This window comes from Rhagoletis pomonella, unplaced genomic scaffold, assembly GCF_013731165.1.
Source record: "Rhagoletis pomonella isolate Grant_MI unplaced genomic scaffold, Rhpom_1.0 Rhpom_scaffold_00009, whole genome shotgun sequence".
NCBI classification, from domain to species: domain Eukaryota; kingdom Metazoa; phylum Arthropoda; class Insecta; order Diptera; family Tephritidae; genus Rhagoletis; species Rhagoletis pomonella.
In genome coordinates, this window is record NW_023458563.1 from 29,701,074 (window position 1) to 29,712,183 (window position 11,110).

Sequence of the window (11,110 nt, forward strand, 5' to 3'; positions counted from 1 at the left end):
TTGTGACACTTAATAAACGCAACGCAAACAGCTGTGACAAGAAATACTAAAAGAAGTAAACAAAAAGAGCAAAAAGAAATGTGCAAAAATAGAAACGATCTCAGTTAACTACAAAGGAATTACAACAACAATGATAACAACAAATGACTAGGCAAGATTAGATGTATGCTAGTGAAATTTAATTAAATTTAATATAAACCACAAAAATCACAAAACTTTCACTTAGCTTCGATTATTATCACACTAAGATGCTCGTAGGCACTTTTTATAGCAACTTTTACACAGAATTAGCACAATAAACTTTGCAAAATACAAAGACAAATCAGAGCACAATATAAGTAGAACTTCACAGCTTGACGTTTGCTAACATATTCGAGTTAAGGAACGCTTTTTGGACTACATCTGACTACTTCGGACTTTTTCTGACTATTTCTGGGAGAAAAGGAACGCAACTAGTGTCTGCTCAACTTTTTTTGATTATTTATCGAAGTGTCATATTTTCTCATGTTTAATATGCCAATTCGGTTTTATTGTTAATTGGTTGGCCAAATTAAAATATGAACAAAAGAAAAAGGTTGCTAATGATAAGAAAATGAAAGACAAAGATTTTGATTTGGTTTTTTCGTAGCTAAACTGTAAACAAAGGATGAAAGAAATGTCAACGAAAACACTAACAGCCGGTGCGAACAGCTTTCAGCCCACAATCCCAAAACTCGTTTTCAAAGTGTTTTCGTTGTCAGTCCGAACTAGGAATGCTCGATATTTAAGAAAGTATCGATATCATGAATCGATTTAGTTCATTGCATGTAAAATCAATATGGCGATATATCGGGCTGAACAATATCGATATCGGAAAAATCGATGTTGAAAATCTTACTTCCAATTGAATAGAACATTAGACCTGCCTATCAACTCACCTAATTGTGTTTGTTAGCCGCCGAATCCACTAATAAAACGCTGGCGAATTTAACTAAAAATCGGGCTCGATAAAATATGGCGCGGTTTACTTCTATGTAAAGGAATTTATAAGATTCACAGTTTGACAATTTTAAACGCAAATATACTCACCGCAGCGTGTCCTTCTCCTTTGCTTGACGACGGCTAACAAAATATTTGTACGCGCTAATGGTGGTGGGAACCTTTTATTTCCATTGCGCAAACGGTTTTACACGAAGGCTCAAGCGAATATGCATACAAAGAGCAAAGGAGAATGGCGCACTGCAGTAATTTTTACACGAACAATTACAAAGAATACGCAAGAAATGAAATTATGGACTAATAGCTGCAGATGTGCATCTTACTAAAGATGTGTAAACGTAGTTTCCATCAATTATTTACCAATAAAGGGAGCGTTCGGTGACATCCCCGCCCCCGTGGATCGGTCCGATTCACCCACTTCAACATCCAAGACGGCAACCTTGGAAACAGCACGCTGCTTGATGCCGGTGGAGGTTCCCATTCTCTACGCGGCACATTGGGATCGCAAATAAAGACGAGATCACCCTCCTTTAATGGCGTTGTCCTTTCGCACCATTTAACTCGCCTCATTAATGTAGGCAAATATTCCGATACCTAACGCTTCCAGAAGTGATCCCTTAATTGTCGGGCAATACGCCACTGTTGACGCAAGGCACATGTACCTTCTAGTACATCAGCTGCAACTGGAGTTAGCACTGTGTTATCGCATCCTAACAAAAAATCGTTGGGTGTTAGCGGCTGCTCCTGGTCAACCGAAATTGGCTAGTGAGTAAGTGGGCGCGAATTGATGACATTTTCAGCCTCGATCAGGAAACAGTTGAGCGTATGTTCGCGTGGCGCTCATCGGAAGCCAACTAGCTGCGTCAATACGTCCACAAACACGAAGCGTACCTTTCTCGTCAACATATGGAGATAGCTGACGTAGTGAGCTGTTGCGTGAGACTTCTCGGACTTTCGTAATACGCTCAATCTCGGGGCCAAAATGTTCGTTCTGTACAAGGCGGCATATGAGTAGCTTCGCTGCTTCAACGTCAGGTGCTGTCAGGCCATAGCGACGTTTGGCTGAGTTAGGATGGCGACATAGGTTGATGAAATGAAGAGCCCAAGCTACCGTTCTCACCAATCTGTTGAATGTAGAAAAACGATCAAAATCTAAAAGGCGACTACTCACGATGACCATGGCATATTTTTGTCGCAGCTCCTCATCGAGTTCTCCCTATTGAGTGATGCTGATCTCAGCAGTGGGCCAGTAGCACTCTTCTTGGCGTAGAAATGGTGGACCCTGAATCCAGCGGGCAGTTGGGGTAAAGTCGACTTGACTGCTGAAACGTGTGGCTTCGTCGGCGCAGTGGGTATCCACCTCCAGTCGGAGACGCTTGTAGATGCTAGTATTTCAGCCACTCGGTTCTGTACGAAGGGCTTGTATCGTCGGTGCAAACTGCGAATCCATTTCATCACTGTTGAAGAGTCGCTCCAAAGAAGGCAATCATTTACAACGACGGAGTGCTCTTCACGAATTGTCTGCATTAAGCGGGTTCCCAAGACGGCTGCTTGCAGCTCTAGTCGCGGTATAGTGAGCGGTTTCAGCGGAGCGCACTTAGTCTTCGCGCATACGAAACTAACACTCACCTCCTTCTCATAGTTGACTACCCTCCAGTAGGCGACGGCGGCGAACGCGTCCAAAACTGATATAACCACGCTTAGGAGTTCACGTTTGGTTGGGCGTTTGCCACCGTTCACTACTTGAGGGTCAACTTTGTTAAAATGCAAATTAAATTGAAATTCATCTGTTGACGGCTGCCAATATAGACCGAGGACCTTCTCAGTCGCCAGACTTTCTTTGCTAGCAATTAATTTCGGGACTTCTGCGCCACCCAAAGCTGCAACTACCTCTGGCGAATATGAAGCCAAATTTCGGAGCTCGAAACCGGCGTCCAGATGAATGGCTCGAACTTCTTGCGCGATGGAGATGGCTTCTGCAGGCGAGTCGAAAGCATCAACGAAGTCGTCGACGTAGTGGTAGGCCAATATTGATTGCACCGCTCGGCTTGTGACATTAATGCCATGCTCGAGCGCGTTTCCAGTTTTGACATAGTCCGCTGCACATGGCGAGCAAGCAGCGCCAAAGGTCATAACGCACATCTGGTATACGTCCGATTGCCTACTACTATCGCCGTTGCGCCAAAGAAATCGTTGGGCGCACCTGTCTTCGGGTTGCATCAATACCTGGTGAAATATTTCCTTAATGTCCCCAGATACTCCGACTGCTCCTTCGCGAAAATGGAAGAGAATCGACGGCAGAGACCGATACTCTTGCGGACCCTTCAGCAGCACGGAGTTTAAAGAGACGCCGTTGACCTCAGCTACCGCGTCGAACACCATACGTATCTTCGATGGCTTATTGGGATTCACCACGACAAAATGTGGTAAATACCAAGTGTGAGGCTTTACCACTGAGGCTTCCGATGGGTCGAGCTTTCGTGCATACCGCTTTGCAATATAGGAGTCCATCGTTGCTTTGTAAGCTGCTGCGAAGCCTGCGTCTCGGCTCATGAGCCTCTCGATACCCACAAGTTTCTTTATCGCCATGAAGTAACTCTTAGGCAGATAGAAGTCATCTCGCTTCCAGATAAGACCTGTTTGGAATCTACCATCAACCCGACGTGTGACCGAATCTAAAATAGACTTGGCACGACTGTCAGCTGTGCTCTCGATTGCTGGTGATGAGCTCACCCCGAAATTTTCGACAGCAAAGTAGCTAGCAACCAGGTCATGCAGGGATTCATCGCTCGCAGAATTGATATGTTCGTTGATTCGTATGTTGATTCGTTGTTGGCGGCGAAGGGACCATATGTTCTCATCTTCAAAGTAGTTGACGGCAGGCCTAAGTGGCAGTGGTCGAGACCAACGAGAAGCTTTGGCATCACCCCGATGTATGGCTGAACTGGCAACTGACGCTTGTACTTGTCGTCACAGTGTAAGTCTGCTCTGCATAAACTTTGTGAAGGCAACTGTAGATTCGACACCGCATACACGTTTCGAAGCGTGTGCTTCGTCTTCATGCCGCATCCACTAATGGACACGCTTACCAAGATCGAAGGCTCTTGCGCTGAGCGACCACCAAACCATTGTATGTTAAGGCGCTGTTGTTGTCCTTGCAGTCCCAACTCCAGGGCTAGTCTGTTATCCAGAAACGTGACTGAGGAACCTTCACCCAGCAATGCGTATGTGTCGATGCTCTTGTGCTTTCCATATAAAGTGACCGGTAGTATACGAAACAACAGCTTACCTTCAAATGCGTTAGCGGAGCAGGTTAGAACTGCAGCTTCTGTGTCACTCGATGAATGCTGGCGTTGAGGTACTTGTTGCGCTGGCGTATGACTATTGCTGTGCTGTTGGCGTGCCGCACGCTGCGATGGTGCTTCACCCCTATTGCGACTCGGTGCTAGTTCTGACTGCGAGTTATTCATACTCACGGTGGAGAGAATACAGAAGGTGGCGCCGATGGAAATACCTCTAATCGGCTCTCAGTCACCACTCCAAAATTACTCTCACGAATTCTGCTGCAATCGGCGCAATCTTGTATTCTATCATTCTTGATTCATTCTGCCTGAAACCTCATGAAGCAATTTGTTGTGTATTCGAGGGCACCCATTGATGGAGCACGGTTTCCGTCAATGGCAATCACGTGTCGAGTGACCGGCTTGCGGGCAGGCGAAACATAAGCGACGTAATTTTGCTTCCTTCCATCGGTCTGCTACTGTTGACTCGATAAAACGTTTGCACTCAATAGCTGTGTGAGCACCTTCACAGATTGGGCATCTTCGCGAATGCTGCTTTTTATCTACATGTAGGACCACTCTACGCTTCGAATCTCGTCCATGCTCCTCGTCATAAACAATGCATATCACGTTGGCAAGTGAACTGACCCATTCGCTAAAGTGCACCACAGTGGCCCGAGGCTTGATTGTAGATACAAAGGTACCCCATTCAATCCGCTTACTCACAGGTAATTTTCCAATGAGCTCATCGAGAAAAGTTGGGTTAGAAAGCTGATATTCACCATTGGCAGACTGGAGAAAAACGCAAATGTTCTTCACCTTCGTGGCGAATGGTATCAGTTTCCCGATCGCATTTTCGGAAATGGGAGCAATCTCGCGCACTTGACCCAACTGGCTGCGTATCAGCTGCTCCGGCCGGCCACACCTGAACTGTAACTGGTCGATGATGCAGCTGCCGTTGTTGGGATGAATGAGCAGCGATTTCACAACTTCGCGTGCCTCGCCCTTCAAGCACTTCCGTAGCCTCTGGTTGTTCTCGAAGTTGCTGTAGCCGTATGCTGCTGTTGACTGCATGGAATATAGGCCAGTCCTCAGCCTTTCCACCAAATTCTGGCAAGTCAATAATCTTGCTTAACACCCTAGGATCGTGTGGCAAGAATTGCATATTCCCATAACCCGTATAGGCAGAAGCGGACTGGAAGGGAACGTGAGACGAACGGTTAGAAATTGGCTCAACAACAGGAACAGTTGAGGTAGCATTCATATTATGCGGTGAACTGTACACGGTAGCTGTACTGACTGGCGGCAGATAACGGGATTCGGCGACTGTTGGCCCCGCATATGTATGCACAGTTAACGGCTACGTAGCTTGCGGTTATGTCGACGACAACGTAGGGGACGGCTGCGTTGCGACGTCGCTGTGTATCGCGGGAGCGCTGCTACCGTTAGCACTGTTACCTTGGAGCGCCAGTTTCATCATTTCGAACTGCGTATCACGTTCCTTTAGCATTCTTTCCAGCAAAGCAATTCGCCTTTCCAATGCCAAGAGATCATTTTCTGGTCGAGATTTGACGGTTGGGGAGCCTTTGGGTACTCCAGACGCTGTGGAGGTAGGAACCTTCTTGACGGTTCCAGTGCCAGAAGGGGCGGCATTGCTTGGTTCCCTGGCTGGGACAACCTTGATGGCTCCGGTCATATTGGGAGCAGTATTAATGTGTTCCCTCACTGAGGCAACCTTAGCAGCTCCGACGGCAGATGGAGCTACAGTACTGGCTTCCATAGCCGGGAGGTTATTCGTGGCTCCAGCGGGAGCTTGAGCAGCATCGCTAAAATCCCTCGCGGGGTATTAACATTTCCGACGGTAATTGTAGAGGCCCTGGCTGGGGCTCCGCTGGTAGTCGAAGTAATAAGTACTTCGGCGGTTGAAGCGGCGTTTGATGCAGTGGTATTGCTTTCACTGCAGGCTTGGCTGGTGGCGTTGTTGGAATCGCTTTCCGCATTTGAGCGGGTGCATCGGCGTGGAAGTTCACGTGTCATCTTCCAAGACAAAAAACAATAAAAACGATGGAGGGATGCAAATGTGACGTTTGGCAAAGTCGCTTTAAGTATTTGCAATAAAAGTGAACCTGCTGCTGCGATAAACGTAAATTATGCACAAACAGCAAACGAAAGCTTTTTCAAATTATACTGCGATTGCGAAATAAAGCTTGTTACCCGCCGAATCCAATAATAAAGTGCTGGCGAACTTAACCAAAAATCGGGCTCGATAAAATATAGCGCGGTTTATTTCTATGTAAAGGAATTTATAAGTTTCACAGTTTGACAAGTTTAAACGCAAATATACTCACCGCAGTGTGTCTTTCTCCTTTGCTTGACGACGGCTAACAAAATATTTGTGCGCGCTAATGCTGGTGGAAACCTTTTATTTCCATTGCGCAAACGGTTTTACACGAAGGATCAAGCGAATATGCATACAAAGAGCAAAGGAGAATGGCGCACTGCAGTAATTTTTACACGAAAAATTACAAAGAATACACAAGAAATGAAATTATGGACTAATACCTGCAGATGTGCATCTTACTAAAGATGTGTAAACGTAGTTTCCATCGATAATTTACCCATAAAGGGTGCGTGCGGTGACAGTGTTATTTTCATCTTGTATATTTACTGAGGATTAAAACGGCATGCCGGTCGAATCAAGCGGTTTGTCAAGCTTAAGAGCTAAATAAATCCCACAAGCTGCTGATTAAACCTACTTTAGTATTTTCCCATACATCGATTTTGAGATATCGATTTTGCGGGTAAAGTATCTATGTCTTTGATATATCGATATTCAGAATAATCGATACGATATCGAACATTCCTAATCCGAACATGGTATCAGTGTTGCCAGAACTTTTTGGGCCGACCGGCTAAATGGGCCAAAAAAAAGCGGCTAAAATGTTTCATCAAAAATTCACATGTTTTATTTAAATAAATCAAAAGTAGAAATACTAGTAAATTCATTAAATAAATTTGAAAAAACTGAGACTGGTAAATTCATTCATTTTTTTCGTCGTTCATCGAACAGTTTCCTAAGTAAAAAAAGACTATCAGCCAAAAAATGCCTACAGCTGAGATCACCTGTTTTTTTTTTTGGCATTTGCTCTTATCTTTGAAAATTTCTTCCATTTCTATTACAATTTATTCAAAATACACTAACATACTGAACCAAAAACACCAATACACTAACCAAAAACCCACCTACAGCCTGCCAGAACAAACGATAAGAAGAAGAGTTTCGTTACTTGTGGAACTGTACGATGCTCTCGTTATACGTAGCTAAGCTTTACATCAGAAGTCATGTTTGTATTACTTATGTAAATACACAAAAAAGATCAATTACAAACTTATGACGTTTTCTCTTCTATTAAAAAAGTTTGTCTTCTTATATTGTAACATTTGCACTAGATTATCTCTTGTCCTTCAAAATGGCTATATTATTAGAAAGTATTGCACTTTTGCTTATTCGGAGGGCAATATTTTATGAAATGAACAAGTAAAGCTGTGAAAGGGCTGAGGCAGCATTATTTCGAGAAAATAATGCCACTAATTTACATATATATCGAAAAAGCAGGTCGCTTTTTGTTTTCAACAATTAAACTGTTTAATTTTATTTTTGTGTCCATATATTCGAAACGTTCCCGTTTTTCAACGACCTCTCTGCACATGCCTGATAAAGTTATTAACAGATATCGTCTTCCCAGAGAGGTTGCTTTGTTTCGTTATTTTCGAAGTGTTGCGAATAAAACTTCACACCTAAATCTAAGACATTCGTTACAAAAATTGTGTGAAGTAAATCCCCTCTACGTCCTTCTTTGGAAAAAGTACAGTGGCCCAAATATAAAGTGGGTCACGACATTTTAGTAAGTTTTGGCCCTTTTTCCTTAGTATATTTAATGTTTATTATTTTGTTATAAAAAAAATAGCTGATTACTTAACAAATACCATATAAATACCAACTTCAATCTTTGTGCGAAAATTATGAAAATCCTTTAAAATTTCACCAAAAGGTTTAACTTTTTAATCTTTAATCTTTAGAAAAATTATGGTATGCAGTTGTATAGGCTATTAAATTTTAATATAATATGGTGCAGATTTGAAGTAGCTGGGACCTACCGTTGATTTTTGGATTTTTTTTTGTATGACTCAGTATGTATGTCTCAGTATATTCGCTTAAAATAAAAATCATTGAAATCTGCCCAGTATCTTAGGACTTTTCGGATAAGAAAAAATTTTCTTTCAATTTTATATATCATAGTCCAACATGAAAACTTTCTCCGAGATAAGGCTAGCTAGGCTAATAAATTTTGGGTTGCTAAATTTTTAACAAAGGAAACTTATGTATTGTAATTTTAAGAAAATAAGGCCTATAGCAAAATCGGCTAAAACCGGCTAACTTTTTTTTTTCAAACCTGCTAACAAATCGGCTGCCGTTTAAACCAAATTTCCTCCGGCTGTTTGCTATCGCAACCGGCTAAATCTAGCCGGAAAACGGCTAAACTAGCAACACTGAACATACTTTACTTTTAGAGAGTGAATCAATTCCAAAGTGACTTACAGCCACACTCAGAGTAGGAATGTTCGATATTTAAGAATCGGTATTAGGAATCAATTTAATACATTGCATGTAAAATCGATATGGCGATATATCGGTCTGTACAATATCGATATCGGAGAAATCGATGTTGAAAATCCTACTCCCAATTGGATAGAATACCAACTCACCTAATTGTGTTGTTTCCATCTTGTATATTTACTGAGGATTAAAACGGCATGCCGGTCGACTGTATTGTCAAAGAAGATAAATAGAACAAGACAATAACTCTAACGGTGGAACGAGTTATGAGCCGTATTAGAGATGCACAAAACACGTCGATGCAACGGAAACATCGATGTTTGGTATTCGATGTATCGAATAATACCGATGTTTTGGACCTTCCGATATACATCGATATATCGATGTATTTTTTTCGATGCATCGACTTTTGTTTGTACATACTAAAATTATTTTGTATGCTTCCAAACTCTTCGCTCTAGCAACTATTCTAAATGTGATTTTCACTATTTATGCACTATTAGAATATATGTACATACATTCTATTAATATTATCCAAAATGTTATTGCACTATAAATTGCTATTTTTTTTAATAGAAATGTTTAGTGCCAAAATACCATCTACAATATGATATTAATAGGAGGGCTGCATGAATTCATTCAAAACGGCGTATGAATTGTTCATACACAAAACGAATGAATGATTTCGGTTTCAAATTTTTATGAATTTGAGTGAATGGCTGTTCTGATATATGTGTCGACATTACAATATTCAAACAAAGTGAAAATAAATTGAATTGAAATAAATGACAATTTTTTTTATGAATATTCAAAAATATTTTTTCTATGCACATACATATGTACAAACACACATATGTATGTATGTATTTATTGCTGCGCTCCTATTACAATACGAACAAACTTGTTTGTAGAAAAACACTTTTATCGAAATGGGTTTCAATGATTTGAATGTTTTCCATTCATTCATTTACATTTCATTCATTCACATTTGAAGGTAGAAAATTAAAAAAAATCTATATTCATAACTTACAAACGCTGAGTGTTTTGTATGTGAAGTAAAATATTCAAATCTACTGTACTCTGTTTGGCTATAAGTTTGAATGAATTCATGCAGCCCTCTAATATTAATTGAAAAGATATTGACACTCTAAAACCATTTGGAAATTGGGACAGATTTTAAACAGCAATTTCCAAAATTGTTTCACGTACATAGCTTACCAAAATATTGAAATAATATAAACTATGCCATCCAGTTTTATGTAAGCTTATTTCAAAGCAAAATTTTAGTTTCGTAATTTTCGTTTTTTCAATTCTGGCATTAACCCTTGGTTTTGTTGCATACCTCTGCCCGATTTCGGCTTAGAGCCTTATCTGATGGACTGAAAACCTCAGTACTGCAACGTTATGTGTGCTTTTGCACAATAATTTATTGGCATGTTTTTATTTTTTACTCAAATCAAAAAACTTCATAATTCCTCACTCAAAAGCGTTAACATGAAAGTCAAATGAAGGAAAAAATGATGATTATAAATTGCCAAATGAGTGTACCGAAATGGAATGTCATTGCTAGCTGGCACAATTTATATTAGTGGGATTCATGAAACGTCGCAAAGTTGTTTCAAATGTCGCATTTGCCGCAAAATTTGCCACCTTCCTACGCAACTGATTATTTTGGATGGGAACTTTCTTGCGACAAAATTGCGACATTGCCATAGTATTTGAGCTGGCAATCACTGCAAAATCAAAGTCGCGAAACACATTTTTTTTAGTGTCTTCAATACTTCAAGAAAAAGTATATCAGTTAAGGCTGCTTCGAATTATAATTGTAAAAAGTTTTCTTTTTCTCTTACGCGCGGCATTTTTAAAAAATTTTACATTTGCAATCCGGAGTTGCGATAGATTGTTCGTACAACTTTCTTCGCAACATTGCCATTTCGCCAAAAATGCCACTTTGCGAAACTTTATGAATCGCACTAATATTTCATTATGCTTATAAACATTTAACGATTGTCGCCACTTCCGTACCTTCCGAAAATTTTTTTCGAAGGCTTCTCAAAAGAACAGAAAAAACACTTTAAATCAATTAATACATTCCACTGTGGGTTATACACTCATCGAAGCAACGATTGTTTCATTTTCTTGTTGTATATTTTTAATTGAAATAAACTGTTGAAATTTTCATTCGATGCATCGAAAATATCGATGTTTTCATACGATACATCGATATCCATCG

At 40.9% G+C, this 11,110-nt stretch overlaps 1 protein-coding gene across 1 annotated transcript; it reads right to left on the reverse strand.

The window, feature by feature from the left end:
- Nucleotides 1-728: 728 nt before the first annotated feature.
- Nucleotides 729-7,139, reverse strand: LOC118745705. The gene is made up of 2 exons (XM_036479318.1): nt 6,608-7,139; nt 729-6,548 (listed from the first exon to the last, which is right to left on the reverse strand). The coding sequence occupies exon 2, from the start codon at nt 3,565-3,567 to the stop codon at nt 2,146-2,148; it is 1,422 nt and encodes a 473-aa protein (XP_036335211.1). The 5' UTR covers nt 3,568-6,548; nt 6,608-7,139; the 3' UTR covers nt 729-2,145.
- Between the last annotated feature and the right edge of the window lie 3,971 nt (nt 7,140-11,110).

Coding starts and splice junctions, on each gene's coding strand:
- LOC118745705 (XM_036479318.1), bottom strand. CDS start 3,567: ATGGCGATAAAGAAACTTGTGGGTATCGAGAGGCTCATGAGCCGAGAC.